Genomic DNA, 25066 nt, shown 5'->3' with positions numbered 1-25066 from the left:
CCATAAAACATGCTAAAAAGAATTGCTGTAATGTTAAAATGTTTTCTCAATTACTTACAGAATTTATGTAGGATTTGATAATTCCCTACCAGAATGGCTGATATAATTAAAGGTCTGTGCATTCTCTTGCTGACCTTTCACATCTTATGTTTTATTAGGTAACTCTTGGATTCATGGATTACAAACAATAAAAATCTTTAACTTTCACTAAGGGTAGCTTTTTAGCCAAATTTAGGACAAAAAAGTTGAAAATTTGGAGTATTTCAGTCTTAATCTTGGTCCCTTTTTCCCAAATTTTGCTCAATTTTAAAACTGAAAATTTTAGAGAAAATTCTGTCCCTTTTAAAACATTAGGTGCTATTTCAGCTTTTGTTGCTTTTGGATTTCATGGTTGGTCAGTTACAGGTAGTAATCCCAAGAAGCTAGCAGTGTATATTTTGAACTAAGGTATCTGCTGGTTATCTTGAATCAGAATCAATTTGAAAAGAATGAAGTTACATAGTCAATAAAGCTCTAAAATTATACCATCACTAGGTGGCAATGTTTTGATGAAGGTATTTACCTTCTTTTAAAAGATAAATCAAAAGAGACCTCATTTAAAAATAATGCATGAAGTTTTTGGAAATTTGATCAAAGTGATTCGAAAAAAATTAAAAAAAGATAGAATTTCAGTCAAGCTGGAAATAATATGCTGATTTTAAAATGTGTTATTGCCGCTGGACAGTAATTAATTTGTTATTTATTTTATACGTCATTTGTGAATTCATCCTTTTATTGTATTTTATCACTTTTGTGTTCTGTAATTGCACCTTTTTAGTTTGTTAGCTTTTCCTTTGGGACTCAAAATGTATGTAAAAACTTGTAGATTTTGTATAAGTAAGACAATTTGTAAGAGTAGATTTGTGTGAGCTATGAGAGAGCATACGGGTAAAATCGCAGTTTTTCACCTATTGGAATATATGAAGTGTAACAATATTTCAATGGAGTTGATTCTCTTTTCACCAGTTTGGATACAAAGGTCCTTTTGGCAGTGGCAGAACTTTACAAAGTGTCTGGCAAAATATTTGCGTACTATGAATACCATTTCAGTGAAAAGTAAGATGAGTTTGTTTCCTCCTTTTTTGTCTGGCAAAATATTTGCGTACTATGAATACCATTTCAGTGAAAAGTAAAATGAGTTTGTTTCCTCCTTTTTTGTCTGGCAAAATATTTACGTACTATGAATACCATTTCAGTGAAAAGTAAAATGAGTTTGTTTCCTCCTTTTTTGTCATACATTTTCATGAATTAAATTATGCATAATATAATACCAATTGAGCTCTGAATATTTTATGAGGAAATAAGAGAGTATATAATGTGAACAAATAACTCTGAATAGTATTCAGAATTGAAAGCTGTCTCTCCTCATTAAACTTTGATTAGTGTGATTTTTCACTTCTCTTTAAATTTCTGAAAAAGAGAAATCCCATTTTTCATGGGTTCTCTATCTCTTAAGCATGTTCCACTTTCGTGTGTGTGGATATGTGTTTTTCCTCTCTATATTTTTGTTGGTTTTCATTCTATTTTCTGAAAACAAGATAAGTTTTGGTTGTATGATAACACTTTTGTAGTCTTTGTTTTTCAAGACCTGTTGTTTTGAAAGAGGTCTTTTTGAAAAATAGAAAGCAGATGGAATATTTTGAGAATTTAAAGAACAAGAAATGGTTAGGAGTGAAAAGCTACCTTCTCACATGTGAATTGTGTTTTTGTGAAGATGAATTCTGGTCAGGGACGTACCATTTCAGCAAATAGCAAATCCTTAGAAAATATATGCTTAGCCATAATTAATAGTGACTGGTAAAATAAATAGTGATAATATTTTGGAAATTTACTATTGCTATTTTTATTTTGGGCAGAACTACTTTTGGTTAATTTTGCAAGAGTTAATTCTCGTCATCAAAGTAGTAACCTTGGTAGTAGTTTTCCTGCATTCTCCTAAACTTAGCCTCCTTACAGTTCAAATTTCATGTTGTGCAATATTGCAATTCTACCACAAAATTCTGTCAGTAGTATTATCTTATACACTCATGTTACGATCAATATCTCAGACCACTTTACTGATTGAGGTTCACTTTTTGTAAATGCAAGTCCTCTTACAAAAATGTTAAGAATTGATCTGAACATTTTTTCATAAGAACGTGTTATGTAATAGTAGAAAAGCTTAGATAAAGATTATGTTGAAGATTTCAGAATAGATATGAAATTCCAACTGTACCTAATCCTGTTCAGTCATAAACTTTGAGGGATTTGAAATTATTTACATCTTACCATAGTAGTTGTTCTTTGTTTATATTCTGATATATTCTTAAGATAGAAATATTTAGGAAAGTTGTGAAACAAAATTTTATTTTGAAAGCATATGTTTTTCTGAGAAACATTTAAGAAAAATTTGTCTAACGTTTTGAACTTTTGATAAAACTACTGTAGACTTTTCAAAGAAATTTACATTCAAATACAACACTTCATCTTTCTTTCTTACATCACTTCGGGAGAATTTTTTATATGGTTATATAGAGAAAGAGATTTTATAAAGTGGGTTGATCTGGATTTAAGAAACAGTTCCATTTAAGTAATCTTTTTATACACAACAGATTATAAAAATCATGTCGTACCATCTTTCTTAACCTTCACCTCTCAATGATTCATATTTCAACTTGTTTCCAAAGAGATGAAATGAATAACTTAAAAGAGAAGCTAGGGAGCTCATTTTATTATGTTGGTGGAAAATTGGGATATCATTTTAAGTCAAACAATAATATTTTAACGTCGCATTCTTTCAACCATCATAACTTTCTGGTTTAATGTTTCCCATACGTTTTTCAGTGACTTTAATCGAAAGTTTGGAAATGTTTGATTATTTTATTGGAAGAATTAATGTCACCCAAAAATATTTGAATGATTTATGAATTTTAGATTTGAGTTTTTCCTGTGAAAAGACCATTTTGGTTGAATTAAAGTATAGTATAGGAGTTGTCATCAAAAAAGTCAAGAGAACAAACTTCATTTTTCTTGGAGAATCAACTTAACTTTTTATATAAATTGTTCAAGGATCCCAAAATAAAATTTTTAGCCATAATAGACATTCATATGTATTGGAATATGTATTTGATTGGCCTGAAGAAGCAACTACAAGTGTTCTTAATTTCAAAAGCAAAAAGAAAGTCATGAATAGTAATTAGTATGAGATGTTTTTAATTGGCTTTTGTTGTATTGTCATGGTGTTTTTTAATGTTTACTTCACTTCAAAACATGAAATTCTTAGGAGAGTCCCTTGTTCCTGTATTTGTTCGTGTGTTGTGAAATTAAAGAAAATCGTTCGATTTATTCATGTTTGAAGCACAGTATTAAGTAGAACATTATTGATGTGTTTGCTTTGGAAAACAAAACAGTTTTTTATTTAGAAGAAACTATGCAGGTATTTGGATGTTTGGAGGGAGTCTGTGGATCTTTGAAAATAAATGATTAAAATATAGTATATAAAAGTATAAAAAATATATAAAGAATTGAAAGAACACTGAAAGAATTGCCTGCACCTTTTCCAACTCACGCGAGGTTTTTTCAACATCCATCGAACGTTCTTAACGTCTTTAATGAGTGTCAAAACAGCGTTGCGCATCAGTTGGGTCACTATTAGACTGGAGTCGTTTATAATGCGTGTAATACAGTAGTATAGGCGTTATATGATAATACGATTATTGTTACGGGATTTAGTTTGTATAAAATTGTTCCCTCCATTACTTTTTGCTTTATTTCTACTATGTCTGAATTAGTCGTCTTGCTAGACTAAGTTACTATACGACCTTGTTGTACAGCCGACTTATGAAATTGTTCCTTTTTCCTTTAGATTTTAGATGTAGGTTTAAAACAAGATAGAAACAAATACAACAAAATACAAATGCAGAAACAAGACGAAACACATCATTCAATACAAACCACTGTAAAACCACCAAAGAAATTTTTATTGCTTACCTACTTCTAAATCTTGAGAAAACTGTCACCAAATTGATTAGCTGTTACAACGAAGTCAAGCTTAACGAACATTGATAAAGTCGTAGATATTCATAAAAGCCAAGAACTAAACTGGAAAAAAACGAAAATATTATCGCACAACTACCCAAGGAAAAGTCCCTTACACCAAAAAAATATCGAATAAATTTCATCACCCTTGATATATTGGCTTAGTGAGTTGTACCTACTGCTAACCTAACCATAAGCTATTCAAGGAAAAAAAAATATCAATCATTCGTATGCAATCAGAAGATTTCACTACTATCTAAACTAAAATATCGAAACCAACAGACAAACCTACAACATCTACTACTCAGAAAATTCAGTGACAAAGCAAATATGCTGGGGTACATTTACAATAGTTTTACGAACTGGGATTACACGCATGTAGCCTCTGCAGTGACGTGTTCATACTTCTTATATTATTTCTACAAAGTGGTCCACAGGCCAGCGTTGGTTGCAGCGGAAGGTCCTTACAAGAAAATGTTACACGATCAATTAACAGTGCTTAAAGAACACTTTTGGCCCACTTTTTGGGCGTTCAATAAACACCATCAGACTATATGTCGAGTTGTTTTCAAGTCAAAACCAGTTTTACCATACGTTAGGTAATGAATTTATTTCACTGCTTTATTAACCCGTCTCGCCACTGGCCCTATCTCCTTTTGGGAAGGAATTCCCAAGTTTCTTTTCTTTAAAACTCTTCAAATTATAAGAAAGTGAGCAAGTAAAAACATCATTAAGCTTAAAAAAAACCTCGAAAAAATATAGACAGCACAAGTTTTGATATTCACTCATTTTAGTATTCACTCCCCTGTCTCTATGACTCGTAAAAATCTATATACATTTTCGGGGAAATTTCCTGTGGACATATTTTTGCACCACAAGTAAAATGGTTGCGTTTAAGTTGAAATCAATAACACTGTACGTTGCACAGTCAATTGACTTGTCTATGGAAAGTGAAAACGTCTAGTTATTTTACTTTTTTGACGGATCATTTTGTTGGTCCACGTTATTCTCGTGAAAATGAAATTTCTTTTTGCAGTTTTACGGCTTACCTTGTAATCGATTAAACTCTTAAATTCCGCGTTCTTTCATCAGTAATAACCTCATTTGCGTGTTTGTTATTAAAGGATACAGATTTGTTCAGATCATTATATTTAGATGGTATCTTTCCCTTTTCTGTTTACAAAATGTAAGTTTTCACCAGAATTTCGGAAATTTTCCAAAATACCAAGTTAATTTTCGTCCTCGTCGAGGAAAAATTCGATAAAATTGCCACATATCCGTCTGAATAAGACGATTTAGAATTCAAACTCCTTTGATTTCCAGAGAGACATTGAAGACCAAAGACAATGGACAGATCAGCCTCGATTGGGTATACAATGATGATGATAACAAATTATACCATAGCATGGAAACGAGGCCAACCGTCATCGTGTTGCCAGGAATCACAGGTTGGCTTTGATAAGTTATTTCTCAAGTTTGTTTCTATCCTTCGGGAAGAAATTTTGTGACCTTTAGCCTGACTTTAGCCGAAGATCCGAGACAAAAGACACTGGTGAAAATGCCCGTACACCTCTTAACTCGGCGCCTCTCCCATCTTCATCATGATACGTTTCATACTTGAGTTTTTTTTTCCTTCCACAGGTTGTTACGATGCAAGTTATGTACGTCATATTGTTAAAGAAGCAAAAGATCTCGGCTACCGGTAAGAAAGAACTGCATTTCATTGTGTTGTTCTTTATACCCACCTGTTTTGTGATCTTATATCTTTGAAGTATGTCTTTTACTTTGACCATGTTTTTATGGTTAGTTAGAAACCTTATACATTTTATATCCAAAAAAGTTGACTTTTCATTTTTGTGAGACAATTTTTAAGGCTACTTGTCATACAATTCTTGTTCGTAATAGCGCTTCGTCGTGCAAACGTCATGATTAGTACTTCTCTCATTTGACCGAAATTCAATCCCACAATCCTTTTCGTCTTAATTCAAAAGTCGTGAAAGTTATTACTTTTTCTTTGCAATTGAGTGTAATTTGCGTGCAAGCGTAATAAACGCAAAGGGTGATGGGATTGAATTTCAGTCAAACATAAAAATCAATGTCTATTTTTAGATTCGCGACGGTATGCTATTTAACTCAATTTTTTCTTTCATTTCAGGTCGTTAGTTTTCAACAACCGTGGACTGGGTCGAACAGAACTTAAGGTAAAGGGAATATCCGCTATTCTCCTCTCAATTCAAGAAGAATTAATGAATCCGGGTGACTTTATTGTTCAAAATATATTTATCGCATAATTTTAAAATCTACTTTGGACATACAAAGTTCTTGTTCTCTCGCTACCTAAACGGGTCACTTTTACTAAATTTTCGCAAACATATTTAAAGTGTAGTAAAACTATCTTGAGAAAACTAAATACCTTTAGAGTGCAACCAAAACCTTAAGGCCCTAACCGTTCGGTCAGAGCTCCAAGGGATAAGTCACTTTATAAACCAATAGACGATATCGGCTTAACGTGAAAACTCAGATTTGATCCCCGAATATTTCCCACAATGCTTTGCGCGGAAAAAAGTTCACGGTGAAATTAGGGATCAAATCTGAGTTTTCACGTTAAGCCGATATCGTCTATTCACATTCGCTGTTATTCAAACTCTACCTGATCAAAATAAATGTTTGTGTTTCCAGACACCACGAACATTTTGCGCTTGCAACGTGGAAGACTTAGAACAAGTCCTTGATCATACGTCTCAACGCTTCCCGAAATCTCCTATCTATATCTTCGCAGTCTCCCTTGGAGGGTAAGTTTTACGAGCATCAAACCCGCTAGCATTCGAACGAATTCCAAACATCGTTCATAACTTCTTTCTAACGTTGGATGAACGTTGAAACATTGTTTTTATACGACTTTTTAGACGCACTTTTCTAAAATGTTTAAATCTATTTTCCTTGCTATTTTCCTTGCTATTTTGCTACAGTGTCTCCATACTTCACATATGTTTTGTTTTTTCCCATTGACGAATATGATAGTTGCTTTCTGTTGCACGAAAACTGCACGCATGTTAACATAAATAACCGACGACTCAACTGCACAACTGTTATAAAAGCACTAACAACGAATAATTTTTTGATAACTTTTTGAATTTTTGAGCTGCTTCTGGTTATACAACCAGATTAGAGCTTAAACTTAGTACCAATTTAGGACTGTGTCGAAGAGTTAAAGAGGCATTTTGTCTCAAACTTCTGCATAATCCGCCAAAATTTCAAAAATATGCTTAAATCTGCTGTGTAAAATCAAATCCCATCACAGACGAAAAACCTTGCTTTGACTACACGTTTTTTTTTTTATAAGGAACCTTAACTTTGCTCTGAGCCTGGAGTTCCTTTTTTTTACAGAGAATTTCAGCCTCAAAGTTTCTTATCTAGTTCCTTATTTACATAGCTGCTAAGTTTGGATTCGCAAAAATTGGATTTCTTAAAACTAGTTTTCTTATTCTCAGCCTGAGCAGTTCCTTAACAATTCCTTATTTTTTTTACCATTTTCTGCCTCGAGTTCCTTATAAACGTGTTCCTTATTAAAAAAAAAACGTGTACTCCTTAACAAACATTCAAACGACTAATGAATTTCTTTTCTCCCTTTTTTTGATTGCCAGTGTGATTCTAACCAACTACTTATCGCGTCGCTCATCCGAAGACAAAGACTTTAAAACCAACATCAAGGCAGCGCTTATTGTTTCTGCGCCATGGTGCAGTTTTCGTACAACAGATTCGCTCGAAGAACCTGTAAACTGGTTTCTATATAATCGTTGGATTGTCAATAAATTAAAAGGTCTCGTCAAATCGTAAGTAGAAACCAACCCTTATTCAATGTAACCAGTGATCATGATGTGACTGTTGTTTCTCATTATTATTATTTGGTACAAATGTAGTTTGATACTCGGTGTCTGCTTTATCTGTACCAGACCCGATATCTATAGAAACTTCAAATTCATTGCCATAGAGGCTACGACATTTTACTATAGAGTAATTGCCATACGATAAACGTGAAAATGAAATGGTGCACGATGGAGTGGTTTAGTTGTAAAGCCTACGTTTATACTCGATATACTAAAAAGCAACAGTCAAATCATCTTCGCTGGCTAACATTCGCTTACTTTTAACTTATTTCTTTTTCTTCACTTTTAACTCGTGGCTGCCAGGATGATCTTTTCAAATTACATTGCAAAAGCAGGAGAACCCAGGGCCAACATAAAAGCAGCCTTGATTGTTTCAGCGCCCTGGGATACATTCCAATCGACGATCTCTTTAGAACAACCTTTCAACTGGTTATTATATAACCGTTTCCTGGTGAAAAGGCTCAAAGAATTGATCACCGAGTAAGTCTGAAGACGCCCAAATAACGTCTATCTTACGTCCATAATGTCCCGTTTTGTAGTGTTTTACTCAATAAAGTATAGTTTCGTAGATATCGTATCATATCCAAAATCCTTAAGTCTGTTGAATTTTGAAACGTTTTGAAAAAGAAGATTTTTTGGAAGCCTCTCTATCTATATTCATTAGAAAAGGATGAAAAATGTCCTCTCATATTCACCAATTTGATGAAATCAATCTTTTGAGGTGTTGTGTGTATGAAATTCATAGATAGACCTTTTTATAAATTATTTTAAGGGCAACGACTGCCTCGTTTTAAAACCATTTGCAAAGTGATTAAATCCCTTGAGTCTTGTCAAAGTGTTGCTTAGTAACTTATGAACCCCTCTGCGAATCGATTACCATAGCAATACTTTGATAAACATCCTTGTAGCCCCAATGAAACATTTTGGAAAGATTTTGTCTCCGGTGGGAAAATACAGTTTACGCTCTCTAATTCGACGTTCTACTATTCGATAGGCTCCCTTATTCGATGAAATTTAAAGTCCCCGTCAACAAAAAACTCTCATAAACGACGCTCCCTTATTCGATAAGCTCTCTTATTCGATGAAAATCCGATTCCCCTTGAAGATCGAATTAGAGAGCATCGACTGTACACTGGAATTTAAGCCCCACTGGGGAATTGACTTTGATTTCATCCCCACTCGAAATTCAATGTTTAAAAATTGCACTCCAAAACCATCCCCATTATATTTTTAACCGTGGAACAAAATAATTGCTATCCCCATTCGGATTTCTATAGGACTTTTTATCTCCACTGAAGAAAAAACTTCCAACGTAGCTGTGAGACAGGGTTGTTTTATGAAAAAGGTTTTTACAAAGGTAAAAGTAGAGACCTTAGTTTATGTCCCAAATTTTAACTCTACATTTCTTCTCATAGAAACATGCAAGTGTTCGAAGAACACACTACACTACCTTACGATATCAACGACGTTCTTAAAGCGTCCAGTATTCGTGAGTTCGACGAAGCATTCACCGCCAAAACATTTGGTTTCGCTTCACACAAGGAATACTACACAGAATCTTCGCTGGTATTGAAACCGTTAGAACACATCAAAATCCCAATGTTGTATTTGAACGCGCGTGATGATCCTTTCGCTCCTATTGAATGTGAGTATCATTTTTTCCTGTTATAGCCTTCTGCATACAAATATTCTTAACCTTGCGTGCCAGTCTATACCTGTTATTTCAACGAGAGAATTTATTAAATAAAAGTTAAAAGGATTACTTACAACATATTTGGTGGATTAGCGGCGAAAAGCTTTTTCCAATAATCTACGGTGAAAAATTTTAAATGTTCCCGTATTACTATCCCCTTGATTTTCAACAACTCCAGTTCTTTTGTTATGTGCAAGTAAGATTGTGTCCGAACTGAAATCCTGTTTGTTTTCAACAACCAAAATTTCGACCAATAAGTCACTTTTTTGTTCATCTTTATTAAAGGTCATGAATTAACGTATCCCCCTACCATTTGATTGCAGATCAACTTTTAAGAAAAAGGAAGAAAAATATTCTCGCCCTACTGCGCGAGCATAAATTTTGAGAAGTTCTAATATTAATTTTGTTAATTCTGTTAATTAAAAAAGCTTCGTCATCAAATGAGGTGTGACTCCATATCGTTAAAATATCTTTAAACAGACTAGTCTTTTTCCTTACAGCTATCCCACTTGATAGTATCAAGAAGAACCCAAATATGGCGATTATTTTGACGGACTATGGTGGCCATATTGGATTCGTAGAAGGCGCTTTCGTACGCGGCCGCTCGCTGGTCGAACGGCTTTTCAATCAATATTTTTCTTCGATATCACAACAATCTGAGAAGAAGAAATGAGAGCAGGTGATTTGTTTGGATGTTATGGAATTTTTTTTAACCATGTGTCTAACACTAGGGACGGTTCATCATCCCAGACAAACCACCTACAGGATCTCAACTGATGACGCGGCTAAGCTCTAGTTTAGACGGCCCACTTTTTGCCCTACCTATTCTAATTGTGAATTAAAGAGGGCATAAAGTGGGCTGTCTAAAGTGATGCATAGCCCTCTTTTGACGTCAATGCAATGTCTTCTTTCAAACCTTTCCAAGCAAAGATTTTAACAACCAACTTTGTGCCCTCTTTCTGCCTACTCTAACAATTAGAATAGGCAGGGCAGAAAGTCGGCCGTCTAAACTAGAGCTAAGAGAACAAGAACACGTGGGTATTTAAAAGAAACTGGGACTGAGCAGAATTCTTATTTTGAGTTGCTTTACATCGTATATTCTGGAAGGTCAACTTTCTGTTTTTCTTGTCTTTTGAGAAGAAAGTTGACCGCAAAAGTGGAGCTTCTATATACAAAACAACGACTTTTTGACGATGGGGGGTTACGTTTTTCAGGCAAGACGCTCTCTAGATTTCTAGCCATTCCAAAATTTTATTGCCCCTGGAATGAAAATGCTAGATTTTGCTTAAAGTGAAGTTAAAGAGCCTATTAATGTCAATTAATTTTTTCAAAAATTTTTTACATTGATTTCAATTATATTAAAGGCTTCAAATAGATTTGCACAAAACAGCTTCAACTCATGAAATCTCGGCTCTTGACATTAAATTAGTAAAATGAATATATTGGGAATTTTTGTAAATTGTAAATTTTAAAGAGATGACATTTTTTTGTTGTATATAATACTCTTAATTTTCACACATTTTTTTTTGTTTGTTTTTTACTTTTTATTTTGTATCACAAATATTCTGTATAATGCTATCGTTAATAGAAGCATATCAGCTCAAAAATTTGTCTGTTTTTAATCCCAAATTTTATAGTCTTGACAAAAACCCGTTATCTGATCTCGATATAAAAACAACTCTAGATATTCACTCAAAAACCGAAGCAGAGCACCTAATATCAGCCGAATTCGATAATTTATGAGGTCTCTACTCTCTATCACGGCCCTATTGATCAAATAAACTAATAAAACTTATGTTAGAGTTTATTGCTCTCCTGGAGGTACTAGACGTAGACGTGCATGTCGTTGTGTGTTCGAAAATCGACCCTTATAAACACTGAATTTTAAAAATGTTGTCCTGTATTCGACGTTTTTGCCACCCTTTCACTGGGCGAAATAAGAGATTTCCAATCCTGGAAATATCTTGAAAATATATACGATATTTCCATATACTTTTGTGAATATGGAAATATGGCTTTTCTATATTTCCAAAGTTGTGGAAATTAGGAAATATCATATTTTATGATATTTCAATTCTGAAATTCATTGAAACATTATATCCTAATTCGCTTCGCTCAAACGGATATAGCTTATTTTCTTTTTGAACAAACTAGGGAATCTAAGTATTCAATATGGATTGCCGTGTATTTCGAAAGCACTGAACACGAGTAATTATAAGTGACTAGAAATAATAGAGTATACAAATAACTAGTATATTGGAAGCAAAACCTTTCCTGATATAAAGAGAAATCAAATGTCTGTAAAATTTTACAATCCTACATGCGTCGTTAGCTGAATAGATCTTTTTGCTAATAGACCGTCTTCACCCCGGATGAAAAACCTGTCTCTCCACGTAGGCGAAAGTAGGAGTTCTCATTTTGAGCTATTTTGACATGGGAAAACCGTAAGTTTGCTAACGCCCTGTTAAATATTCCTATTCAAATAGTACAAGTGTTTCAACTGAAGAAAAATATAACATGTTAAATATTTTGCTGATTATCAGAAGCTACTTTCGTTTAAGACTAGAGATTAGGGTGTGTCAGTGAACTAATACACGCACTGATAATCTAATTTTTGTTGGTCATTTATCTTGTATGAGGATACGGTTCACTGATTTGATACGATGAAAAATGGCTGTTAAGGTACCTCTGGGAATTATATATATATCTATAAATCAATATAACTTATATCCATATGGGACTACTGTATTGAGAAATCGTGAGATCATATAGTTATTAAGGTTCCTTGGAGAATATTATTATCTGTTAGCCATAAAGCTTCTATTCATACGGGAGTAATGTTAGAGAGAATTAGCTAAAATGTTTGTAACTATTCCCTAGTTAGACGATGCTATCGTCCGTATAATATGTTATTATGATATAACATAGTTTGTATATTATAAAACGTAATATGTTTCGCGGCGGATAGAGGGCCCTTCCGAGTTTTTACCCGCCCGCGCGGATAAAATTTCCGCCCGACTGCTAATTTGCGTGTTTGAGGTTATTCTTTATTATTCGAATTCGTCTTAGACTATAGCATAGTCTATTCCCTAGTGTATTCATAAAAGAAAATACATTCAAATTTTCAAGATATTTCCAAAAGTTGGAAATATTTTGAAAATATGATGTTTCAGATTTGGAAATATCATGAAAATGGTATTTCCACAACTTTGGAAATATAGAAAAGTCATATTTACAAAAGTATATGGAAATATCATATTTTCAAGATATTTCCAGGATTGGAAATCTCTTATTTCGCCCAGTGTTTGTTCTCAAAATTTTTAAATCTTAGTCCAAATTACAAGAACCCTTACAGATACTCAATTCTCCACTATTTCTCCTCAAAGCTTAAGAATAATACATAGAAAGTAGAAACTCAGGCAACTTAAGGCATGTCCGAATCTTTCAAATATACCTTGATTTTTTTTCACCAGTTCCACTTGTCAAACCATATCACTTCATACATCAAAAGAAGCGTATTGAAGTGAAGATCACTGGACTTGCTGTTTGAAAATTAATTTTTACACCAAAAAAAAGATATCAGGAAAAAAGCAAAAAATGATGACGTCAGCAAAACTTGTTTCTTAAATAACTCCAGTTTGGCTGATGGTGTAAACATGAAATTTGGACCAAAGTTGCACAACATTAAAAAGATTATTTTGAAAAAAAAATAATTTGAAATTTTGCTGACGTCAGCATTTAATTGCAATATTTTGTATATTGCTGATTTCTGCTGACATCAGCAATATTTGAAAAAAAAATTTGATTTAAAATTATCATTTTAACGATTTGCAGCTTTGGTCCAAATTTCATGTTTATACCATCAGCCAAACTGGAGTTATTCAAGAAACAAGTTTTGCTGACATCAGCATTTTTTGCTTTTTTCCTAATATCTTTTTTTTGGTGTAAAAATTAATTTTAAAACAGCAAGTCTGGTGATCTGCACTTTAATACGCTTCTTTTGATGTATGAAGTGATATGGTTTGACAGGTGGAACTGGTGAAAAAAAATTACGGAAAATTTGGACGTGCCTTAATTTGCCTGAGAATAATAAAAAACATGAATTTGTTTGTTTATTGGATACATCTTGCAATGGAAAACATATAGTTGAGATATTCTTATAAATTTGCAGAGTTTAGGTTATAAAATAAAAAAAATTTGTTGTATCTTTTTTAACATCACGCACCATAATTATATAACTAGAACGAATTGAAATATACAAATTATTGAATGTACATGATTTCCAATAAGCATGCAAAATGTTAGCAGAATAACAGGATAAATGTCATCGGTCCTTCCACAATCGTGCCAATAAGCAATGTAAAAAAAACAATTATCAGACGATAAAATTGAATAGGTTACATATGAATAGTTCCGCACGACCGGTCAGAATAAAAAGTATCGATAAATAGAATATTATTCATTATTACAATAAAAAAGGGTATAGTACTAACGGTGACTGAGCAGGTAGCGCAAAACCCCCATTGGCTGTTTCTGGAGGAAACATTATCTCCGAACCGAGTGCATCAGTCACCCCGACCTCCGGAGTTTAAAGGTCCTCCCTTTGTAAATAACAAGCAAATACACAAAATACGTTAAAAACAGGGTTGTTCCATAATCTGCATTCATTGTTCAGTCATCATTAAAGATCGCGTGTAACCATAAAAGTGGCCAATTTCGCTGCTTGTAATGAGGATAGCCATGCATGAACCGTATCGAACAATCTCGTTGAACCCCATTATCTTCTCCAATGCTGATGTCGATTCATGTCGTTTTCACATGAAAGCAAAAATAGAATTAGAAATGATTAGCTTAACTTAACTACAACTTTTTGCAAGAGCGAGGATTTTGAAATGAAAACACGAGACATTTAAACACGCATTTCTGACGCATGCGCGCAGCTTGTCCCAATCTGCGCAAAGATCATCAAGCAGCTTTGCGTGCGAAACCGTTGAGAAACTCGTTTCCCGTCTTTCTTCGATCGCCGAGAAACACGCTTGCTTTTTGTACCCCTTTGAGGGTGTGAAAAAAGGAACCCTTGGCTCGCACAAACCCAGTAGCCATTTTGCCTAAGTAACCCCCCACGGGTTGTTCTCAAATGTTGTTAGGTAAAATCAAACCCTGGCAAAAAGTTGCGGTCCTGTGAGTACTAGGAAAAAAGTCTCGATTTGAGCCAAAATGAAACTGTAACTTTAGACCTAAAAAACAGACGAAAAAATCTCAACTCTGGTTCTTTTCTTCATTTCCCATTGAATTATTCTCCTTGGATGTATCACAATATTTCTATTCTATTTTGATTTTTTTGTGCTGGTGGGAAACGTAATCGAACTGAGGAGGCCCTGGATAGTAGTCAGGTAGAATTGCATAACTACCCAGACAAAAATGGTATAGAGATGAAATTTTGCACAAAGGACCAGGAACATGTCAGGAATCACCAAAAAAAAAGCCCCACCCCCTGACTACCTGACTTCTACCTGACTATCAATTCAAGATTACCCAAATGTAAACTAAACTTTCATAAATTGTAAAAATAATATTTTTCTCCAACCGACGGACCGACCTCCAAACCAGGGTCGGGATAACGGCAAACCAAATCTTCATACAAGACAATGGAGAAGTTTTATCTATTTGGGGCAATATGAGTTTATGTAGGAGGAATATTCGACTTGACCCCTTCTATCATTAAACTTTTGCATAAAATGTCAGCAGAGACAAAAACTTTTGATTTACAAGCCAAGGAATAAAAAAGAAGGAAATAGTAAAATTTTGTTTAAGTTTTCATCTTTTAATTCTTTTTTAGAGTTTTTTTCGCTATTTCAAAAAACAAATTCATCTTTTACATTCAAAATAAAAGTTGCAAGACAAATAATAATTTTGACAAAGATATATATATAATACACACAGAAACATAAATCAAAGTCAAAAGAGCTGCCAAAAGATCTTATCGGAGTTTTTGATTTTTCTAAAAAAGCGATGTATTGTGGGATTGTTTCGAGGGTATTACAATAGAAATTTCTTAGGAATTTTTTGAGGGAATTCTATTGAAATACCCCCGAAACAATCCCAAAATGCATCGATGTTTTAGAAAAACTGTTTTAAAAGATTACCTCGATTTAATAATTTCAGAAAACTTTCTCCAGCAGAAATCTACTACACCAGGAAATCTACTAATCGATCACTCTTCTGAAAGAGTTGATAGACAAAGACATCTAAAGCAAAAAGTCGAATCAACGATAAAACTACATTTACATTACGTTAAAACAAAACAAAAATAAAATCTTATTATTATCACAAACTAAAATCGATTGAAATAAAAAAGCATAATTCTTTTAAAATATATATTGTTTTTTTTAATTGCGGAAAACCCACATGTGCAAGAAAGGGGCTCTCAAAACATTCGCGAAACAAAAGTCTAGATATAGGAAAGTGCCCTCAAAAGTCGGTCGATTGTTACTAGCTTCCGTATTTATTGCTATCTTTTCAAAAGATCGCTTAACATCCAAATCAATCTGGCTGGTCAAATCTCGAAATTATGATGCGATTGTGCTAATCAAAGATCAGAAAAATGATTTGAATTTTCAGCGAACTTTTAGAAAAATAGCCGTAAGTATGGTTTGTTGTTCGTAATTCAGAATCAGTGGCAAAGAACCGGCTTTCCGGACGTGTTTTCGTACATCATCCAGTATCACGAATAAAAAAACCCTACGCTACAGCAAATAAAATAATGTTATTTTCAATCTGCTAAAATGATTAAAGTAGGTGTATGTGTAATGTTTGAATGTAATAAAATTTGTAAAATAATTAATAGTTGAGCGTGACAATAGATTAAATAAAAAACTCATAACAAGGAGTTGAAAGAAAAAGGTTATAATTTTTTGACTTCGTTTAAAAGGAATGAAATTAACGGGATGAAGAAAGGGTTACATATCCAAGTGCTCACTGCTTTTCCAACATAACACTTGAATTGTTTCCACGAGCAGGCTCAGAGCCTTATTGGACTATTTAATAAAATATAATATAAAAATGCTACTTTATGTTAAGCACAAACCGTACTTTGACTAAGATATGCCAACCCATGTAAAATTTTTAGTAGGCAGATTAATTGTTTAAAAAATTTTTGTATTTTGATTTTTGTTTCTGGAAAGAAAATGTGCAGCGACATATATTCCCTAAAACTGTCTTTTGTATTTTCAACGCAATGCATCAATCCATTCATTTAAAGCTCTGTTGAGAGTCATTTATTCAATTCCGCTCACAAATAACGTTTTAGTTAAACTCACGTGAAGCATAGAATGTCTTTTTTTAACAAAACGAAATGTTCATTTGCAGTGTTGTCGGTTTAGTCTCTAATTGACAGGAGGTTGAAAATGTGTGAGATAAGGCTACGCCAAGTTATCCTTTTCATATTGCATAACCAAGCGGCTCAACTTCACCTAAGAAAGAAAGGAGAAATATTGATCACATATATTGATTAACAATTGTTACCAAAATCTAAAGCAAAAAACGCCAAAATATATTTAATTTTCAATATATACATCCTGGGGGGGGGGGGCACTCCAGGTAAGTGACCTACCGGACGTGTGGCCCTTAAGGGTAGGTTTTTTGGACTTTGGAAAGTGCACTGTAAGGGTTGATTTGTGAGCAAGTGGGAAAAAGTGCACTGTAAGGGCGTAGTAAAATTTGAGAAAATACCAAAGGATTTAGATAAAATTTGAGAAATTTCAAGAAATCTTTCCTGCACTGTAACGGTCCGATTTTAGAGACCTGATTTTTGGCCGAACGTACGGTCGTTTTTAAAATCCCCCCTCCGGGATATACATATACAAAGATTCTCTATTTATTCTCAACCTCAATATTCCAATCTCTCCATGATTGGAACTATCCCGCCTCAACTAGGAAATTCTTCCTTGAAGATCGAATAGGATAGATGATTGATACGATCTAGTCATGACACTTTTTCAATGAGGCAAAGTCGATGACCATCATGCTTGGGAAATCTTCAGAAGCAGACCCAGCTGGCACACAACGTTGTTTCAACGTTCTTCTAACGTTATATGGACGTTGTGAACGTTAGATAAACGTCGAAAAAACGTTGTGTGCCAGCTGCAGAAGTATTACCTTATACAGCTTATTTGGCATTAGCTTTTTCCTTCATCTGCTGATCGAGTTGATATGATAAAACTTCATCGTAAATCATTCCTGCAATCAAATAAGAATTAATGTTAAAAGTAGAATCTTCATTTCGGACAAAACAAAAACTAATTTGAAGCTAGATATTAAGAGTGTTGTTTGTAATTGATGAATGCTTGAATAACGAAACGTTGAGTATTGGAAAAATAATTAATTTATTTTAAAGTATCAGACAAAAAATAGATTGGAAAAAGCAAATTTTCCAAACAAAGCCTTCAAATTATGCCGATTCTTGAGACTGAGATGTGTAGCCTTTGAACACAGTGACGTGGTCTTACTGTCCAATTAGAGGTTTCTAAAGTCTAAATTCTATCAAGAGTTACAACAGCCATCTTTGTCTCAGCTGCAAATTATTTTGAGACAGACTTTAGGTGCTACATCAGAGATTATAACATAATTTTTGTGTTTGTTCAAGCAAAAAGGCGAAATCTTTTTTAGGAGTCATAAATGGTTGGTACCTTTCCATTCTTCTACAGTATGGTCCGATTCATCAATGGTTTGATCGTATTGTGCTGGTGCAGGCTGAAACAATACAATAAAAGTGATTAGGTTGGATTTTTTATTTTAGACTAAAAATCGAGCTTGTACAAAAAATATGCCAAGTCTGTCCAAGATTTTTTTGATTTGCACAGAAATTCGAGACAAAAAATCATTCCAGAACCATTCGGAGACTGAAGTCCTTTAGAAAAAAAAAAGAAATCTTACAGCTTCAACTTCATCTTTATCATACCAGACATGGACATAAGGATGGCTCAACGCCTGTGTTATCGTGATACGTTTTAACGGGTCAATCACTAACATCTTCGTCAGTAAATCTCGTGCTTGTATTACTAAAATTCAAATATATTTCATTAGTAAGAAATCAAACTATGATCTCATGAGTTTATCTATGATGGCGTTTATCTAAATCGTAACCAAATATGCAATTCCCTCTGAATTCCCTGCAGAAAATAACAGAAAAATAGAAATAAACCAACTAAATTTTTCAATTATTAATTTTCACCAACTCTATAGATCTTTAAAATTGGGAATGTTGCCTTGAGGGACACTCACTGACTTTCAAGCATAGTTGTTTGGAAATGAAATTTTTTGTATCTCATTATCTTGATTCCCTTGAGAACGGACCGAGTCCGAAACATGTCGGGAAAAATCAAAATTCTTTTTCACCGTTCAACAACTCATTATCTTGATAGCATACAATTATATTAACATAGGCTAAAGGAAAAGTTGTACCTTTTTGTCTGTTTCCAGAGGGGAAGAGCTCTTCAGGGAAAAGTTCTTCTGTATTATAACCTTTCTGCCTTGGACGATTTGCACAGTACATTCGAACCTGGTAAGATTACAAAACGAAATCATAATGTAAGTAGGAAGATTAACTTTTTTTTTGTACAGAGAAAATTCCTTTGAAAAAAAGATGAATATTGATGCAAGGTTGATGTGGGAAACATTTTTCAAAATGAAGACATTCAAGATTTCGTCAACTTTTTTACTATGGTTCAATCAAAATTATAGAATGTCACAGAAAAATTGTTGTTTCTTATATTATAACTTTAATGCATGAATTCAAAAAAAAGAAAACAGATATAAATTCAAATACAGGATAAGCTTACAGAGGGTTGTAACCGGTCAAAAAAAGCTTGTGGAGGTGTCGATAATAATTCTGTAACTTTGTTCCATTGATCAATATGGTCGGTACCAGGAAACATGACAGAACCACGGATCATTTCTCCAAATATACAACCTATAGACCATACATCTACGTTCTCTGAATATCCCATACCCAAGATGATTTCAGGTGCACGATAATATCTCGTCACAACATAAGGTGTCATAGTAAAGGCTGAGCCTGCAGTCCTTGCTAATCCAAAGTCCAAAATCTAAGAGAAGAATACAGGAGAAAAGTTCAGTCAAAGGAAATCATTCAAAGAGAATTTCACTTTTCATTTATTTTCTTTTGTTTTAATTAGGCTAAAGAATATTTGACACTAGTTCCAAAAGTCAAAGTACATAGCATGGAATATTGGGTAACACCTTAAATATTTGAAAAAGGAAGCTGTACTTACTTTTAAACTACAATCTGATTTTACAACAATATTACTTGGTTTCAAATCCTGAAAAAAAATTGAGGATATTTGTATACGCCAAGAAAGGAATTTCAAGCAAATACTAAAAATTCAAAATTTGCCTGAATTGAACATTTTTTTAGAACATCTCACGACTGTTCCATTTCACTTGTATTTCAAATTGCTTGTAATGACTCATATATGTTCAAAATTAAAGTTATCATTTTCTTGAATTACCCTGTGAATGATGCCAGCAGAATGCAAATGCTAAGAAAAAGAAAAAGGTAAATTTAAAATCTGAAGAATTTTCTTCATATTGTTGTCATCCCATAACACTCTGGTCTCAAGCTATACTAAAGTCATTTCGGACAAGTTTTATGAAATAAGCTAGGCTACTGTTTCAGTTAAGTTGACACCAATATTGTTTTATTAAGGCTTTACCTTTATACCACATAACATCTGATATAATAAATATGATAAACGTTCATGATCTAGATCCATTTGAACAACTTGACATAAACTTGCGTCCATGAGTTCCATGACCAGATATCTTAAAAAGTGAAGTGGCATAGACTTTGAAAAATTGTACAAAAGTCTTGAGGATTGTCCCTAATACGTTTTGTTATTTTGCTATTTTTTAGGCAAAGTAGCACTTTAGAAGATATTGAAGTACCTTAATCTCATTAATTTTTGTGTACCTTTCATTTTTTGCGCAGAAAGATGCACAAATATTAAAAGAAGCACAAGTTAGAAATTATTAAAAATGTGTAGAATTCTCATCTTTGAGCTGTCCATAAGAAATAAATCCTCTATATGCCCTCTTAACCTATACTTTTCATCAAAAAACACAAATTATAGAAGCGCAAAAATGAAAAATACCTAAAATTAGAGGGATAAAGACATTCAATTAAGTAAACATTGTCGAAGAATTATCAATAAGGATTAAGGTAGATAAAATTTATTTCAGAAAGTGTGTTATAAAACAGATGAAAAAGAAGCATAAAAATCTACTACAGTTTGACTTAATTATTAAACAAAATACATTTAATAACTTACAAATCTTGAAATTCTTCTAGTGATTTATCTGGAGTGAATACATTTAAAAGTCCTATTATCTGAAAAGGAATAAAAACTTATTAAACAAGTGATCTCTTATATTACCATAAAAATTGTTTCTTCAAAGTACACAAATGTACCCTTTTAAGGCAAATTTGGTCATAATATCGCCAATTCAGGAAAAAGCACAGTTTTATCACAAATTTATTTGCAACAAAAGAACTATTAAAAGCACTGTTCTGTTAAAAATTTTCTTACATTTTTGTGATTTGTGATCTTCATTAGTTTTAGTTCTCTGAAGGCTCTCTTTGCATGTGTTACATTTTGGAATGGTCTTGACAACTTTTTGATTGCAACCTTCTCTTTGGTGACACTATCATAAGCAGCACTAAATAATAGAAAATTTTAGTTACAACGAAGCAGTTACCTTATCTGCCCTTTTTAAGCTAACTTTTTGAAAATGCCCGCCCTTATTAAACTGCTACATAACTGTCCAAATTTTAGAATGGAAAAAGTAGAGTATGATGGATTGAATTTTTTATTTTAATTTCTTATTCAACGTACTGTGATTGCCCTTTCTTCCCATTGGACAGTTAGGAACATCCTTTCAATTGCATGGGGTTCTTCTTGTATTTGCAGAAAATTGGATATATCTAATTATATGGGTCATTTTTTGCTTGCACATTTCAAGATTATTTTCCTTTAATACGATTACACTACTTTTACGTTGGAGCTGTTTTTTCGATTCCTTTTTTGCCAATTTTGATTTAAAGGTCACATTAGCATGCCAGTCTGGAAATGGTGCACACTACAGTATATGCAGAATATATTCAGTATGAGTTGGAACACTGTCTTTTGTATTGCCATCTGAATGCAGTTTATAATTTGGCATAAGCTTTGCGTAATTTCCAGACTTATTAGCATGTTATGCTTGAGACATCATATTGCATTTATACAGGGTAAGGAAAACCTTGTGCAATTTCTAAGGATGTACCAGACTGTTGGTATTTCTAAAGAATTCTTTTTTGATATTCATTTCAGTCAAATCTCTCGGGTGTTTTTGGTTTGAATGTCAAGTGGCAAAATCCCTAACGTCAAATGTGGAATGATGTTTGCTGTGGCAGAATAAATATCCACGCACGGTATGGATAGAACATACTTTGAACTTTTTCAGGTCATGTTTGGGCCAAAATAGCAAATCATTATTTAGCTCAAACATTTAATGTTCAGGCCACAAAACTTTGGTTTTTCGCCTCTAAAAACTTGGCCCATACAAGCCCTAAACATGGGCGGGGCAGTTGTCTGTGACTTTTTCAATATCAAGATTGTCAATTGGAGACCCATCTCTGGAAGAGCCCCTTCAGACCACTACAGTACCACTGCTGTTCAATCAGTTTGAATAACCTATATAATTTTCCCTGCTAGCTTTGTTTTCAAAGCTAAAAATTTAGAGTGAAAATAAATCACTCTTAACCCAAAAGGTTGGCAGACGATATCATCCACCAGGATGCAAGTGAAATTTTTCAATCTGTGGACCAAGACAGGGGTTTGGTCAGGTTCGGTTCTTATCAGTTAGGGTTAGGGTTGGAGCTCGAGAGTCACAATATAAGGCAGAAGGCCTTCTTAGGGGCATTCGTACCCTGAGACCTAACTTAGGATCCCGTAGGGATCCTTGTAGGGGCACCAGTAGGGTTGGGAGCTTAATAAAGGTCTGTAAATTACACGCTATAGTATAAGTATTTGTAAATGACAGCTTTCTGCCGTGTCTTGTTGACGCAAGCGGTTAGGCATTGGGTTTGAAAACCAAGGTTGCTTGCATTTGGTGGTTCGAGCCGGGGTCGGAGACCCATTTCACCGATACGGGCAAATTTCAGAAAAATACTTAGAAAACAGTCAGAAACACTTGAGAAAGTCAGAAAATCAGGATAGAAGATCAGAAAATAGGGGGAAAATAAGAGAGGATGCATCCTGGTGGATGATATAGTTTGCCAACCAACCCAAAAACCTCTTTTATCCTGACCATTTCAATACAACCCTGATGATGCCCTCGGACACCTGGGATTTTCTTGGTTGCCAGTTGCATATCCAGGATTTAAACATATCTTTTTGAGACTAACACCCTGAAAGATCAGGTGCTCCCATTTGCGTCAATTTGGCCATCCCTACTCCACCCGCTTTCACACAAACTTAGTCGACCATGCATCATTTGCCCGTTAACTCGTGACCATGGGTTCACTTATTCGGCCACGCGGTTTGCTTGTCCGGGAAATATTTGTTTTGTTCCCCCAGACATTCGCCCTGTATCCAGATAGTGTCAATCGAAATAATTGTTATTCCATTGCCGAATGCAATCGAATTGTTATCGAATATTACCCAGGATTTGTTGTTCAATTACATCTTTCCCATAATTCAAACTTCCCAGAAAAAAATGTGCGCTCCACCATTGTGTATCACGTTTTTGCCTGCAAGGGTTAGGAAAAGTGGGTTTTCAGCTTCTTACTTTTGATAGGGATATTTTTTTTGGCAAAAAAATTTCAGGGTGTTAGAATATATCATGTAGCTATAGAAAGAACATAATAAAATTTGAGGGGAATTTGATCGATTGAACTTAAGAAAAGTTAAAGTGACCAAACGGCGGAGAGCATCAAAATAATGCACACACATCTTGTTTTGCGAATTACATGAAAGGTGTGTATTGCTTCGATAGACCTTTTCGCCTTTCCATCCGCCATCTTGAATTGTATGCAAAAATAGAGGAACGAAAAAGCCGTGGTTGGATTTAGTTGGAAAGTATGCAAAACATATGCAAGTTTACACAAAAATTAAAAAGACAACAAAGCATCTCATAAATAAATATTATAATCATTAGAACAATAAAAGATGGAATTTCTCAATCCAAAAAGAAATATTCACAGAACAACAAAAGCCTTTTAGAAATTTGTTCTTAAAGACATAGCATATTCTGTTTTCATGCCATTAAGAAATTCCACGAAGACGGAGTACACACATCAAACTTTCAAAACACGCAAACTGAAAAGCAGTAATTATGACGTTACACATTATCAATGTTTTGATTTGATCATTTGGCGGCTCTATTCCCAGGAGAATAATTTACCGTCAGCCGAATAAGGATTATTTTCTACCTTTGCTGATGATTTTTCAGCTCGAATTTAAGTCTAATGTTATTGATTTTTGAAGTGCTTGTCCTAAGAGATGAGCGAATATAATTATTTTTAGTTTTCAAGAGAAGCAAATTTAATCTTTCTTCTACAAGATCACACTTTAATATAATGCCAATTATGATGCATGTATATAAGTTTTATATTAATACTTTCTTTTTGCATATGTTTTGCATACTTTCCAAGGGAATTTCACCACGGCAATTCGGCCACCATAATTTTTGCATACAATTCAATATGGCGGATGGATGGAAAGGCGACATATATCTCTGAAAGGCGGCAAAAAGGTCTATTATGTTGTAACGCGAGAAGCAGCACACTTTGCACCAAATCTCAATGATTTAATGTCATTTTTTAAACAGAATTGATATTTGTCATTCTTTTCAAAGGGATGTGTGGGTTTTATACTGTTGTGATTGGATTGAGCTGTCAAAAAATAAACAAAAAATCATATCTTACCAGACCATTCCTTGAGCACCAGAACCAATGGGATGAAGATTTTGGTATCGATTCAGAACAGTGAAGATTGTATCTCCAATCTGCACTGAATAATACATTGTGCTGGGTGTGTGTGTTGTCAGTTATTGTTGTCAATTTGATATTTATAATTATTTTTTTCAGGATTTCCCCAAATTGTCCTTTTCGGACTTGGAGAGGCCACTCAGAGCCTTTTCATGGGGTAGAAATAACGTCCAAATAACCAGTGTGTTGTAAAATCAGATTACATAATTAACTAAAAACAAATTGCACTAATTACCCATTATTTTGAAAAAGTAAAAATCAGATCTTCATTCGCCTTTTTTTCTGACCTCTTAGGCAGCCATGTTCCTAAATAGAATTTTAGAAAGAGCCTTTCACTGGCCAATTTACGGTCGATCTTTATGTGAAAAATTTCTATATTTT

General features: G+C 33.8%; 2 protein-coding genes across 5 annotated transcripts; one reads left to right on the top strand and one right to left on the bottom strand.

Moving 5' to 3' along the window:
• Nucleotides 1-3863: 3863 nt before the first annotated feature.
• On the top strand, nucleotides 3864-10426 carry LOC136799257 (phospholipase ABHD3-like). Of its 4 annotated transcripts, XM_067055948.1 has the most exons (9): nucleotides 4347-4655; nucleotides 5380-5504; nucleotides 5698-5758; nucleotides 6212-6257; nucleotides 6736-6848; nucleotides 7701-7889; nucleotides 8247-8423; nucleotides 9359-9588; nucleotides 10137-10426. In XM_067055948.1, exons 1-9 carry the CDS (start codon nucleotides 4387-4389, stop codon nucleotides 10307-10309), a joined length of 1383 nt encoding a protein of 460 aa, XP_066912049.1. In that variant the 5' UTR covers nucleotides 4347-4386; the 3' UTR covers nucleotides 10310-10426. The 4 variants fall into 4 exon arrangements, with proteins under 4 accessions (XP_066912050.1, XP_066912049.1, XP_066912051.1 ...); XM_067055949.1 differs by lacking the exon at nucleotides 8247-8423 and having other exon boundaries at nucleotides 3864-4655; XM_067055950.1 differs by lacking the exon at nucleotides 7701-7889.
• Nucleotides 10427-16414: 5988 nt separating this feature from the next.
• On the bottom strand, nucleotides 16415-24898 carry LOC136799250 (stress-activated protein kinase JNK-like). Its single transcript, XM_067055939.1, has 12 exons — nucleotides 24623-24898; nucleotides 21243-21372; nucleotides 20985-21043; nucleotides 20370-20478; nucleotides 20166-20195; nucleotides 19929-19976; nucleotides 19476-19742; nucleotides 19099-19195; nucleotides 18571-18695; nucleotides 18324-18387; nucleotides 17794-17874; nucleotides 16415-17108 (listed from the first exon to the last, which is right to left on the bottom strand). The coding sequence occupies exons 1-11, from the start codon at nucleotides 24718-24720 to the stop codon at nucleotides 17804-17806; spliced, it is 1098 nt and encodes a 365-aa protein (XP_066912040.1). The 5' UTR covers nucleotides 24721-24898; the 3' UTR covers nucleotides 16415-17108; nucleotides 17794-17803.
• Between the last annotated feature and the right edge of the window lie 168 nt (nucleotides 24899-25066).

The sequence above is a fragment of the Clytia hemisphaerica genome, unplaced genomic scaffold, assembly GCF_902728285.1.
Source record: "Clytia hemisphaerica strain Z4C2 unplaced genomic scaffold, Clytia hemisphaerica genome assembly, whole genome shotgun sequence".
In the NCBI taxonomy this organism is placed as follows: Eukaryota; Metazoa; Cnidaria; class Hydrozoa; order Leptothecata; family Clytiidae; genus Clytia; species Clytia hemisphaerica.
Note: the sequence above shows the minus strand (reverse complement) of the source record. Positions and strands in the feature narration are given on the sequence as shown.

Excerpts from the sequence above, each read along its gene's own strand:
- LOC136799257 (XM_067055948.1), top strand. The coding sequence starts at position 4,387 with ATGCTGGGGTACATTTACAATAGTTTTACGAACTGGGATTACACGCAT. Across the intron at positions 4,656-5,379 it reads CCAGTTTTACCATACGTTAG|AGAGACATTGAAGACCAAAG; the intron begins GTAATGAATTTA and ends TTTGATTTCCAG. Across the intron at positions 5,759-6,211 it reads GCAAAAGATCTCGGCTACCG|GTCGTTAGTTTTCAACAACC; the intron begins GTAAGAAAGAAC and ends CTTTCATTTCAG.
- LOC136799250 (XM_067055939.1), bottom strand. The coding sequence starts at position 24,720 with ATGTATTATTCAGTGCAGATTGGAGATACAATCTTCACTGTTCTGAAT. Across the intron at positions 20,479-20,984 it reads CTAGAAGAATTTCAAGATTT|ATATCTGGTCATGGAACTCA; the intron begins GTAAGTTATTAA and ends TCACTTTTTAAG. Across the intron at positions 20,196-20,369 it reads AGATGTTATGTGGTATAAAG|CATTTGCATTCTGCTGGCAT; the intron begins GTAAAGCCTTAA and ends TCTTTTTCTTAG.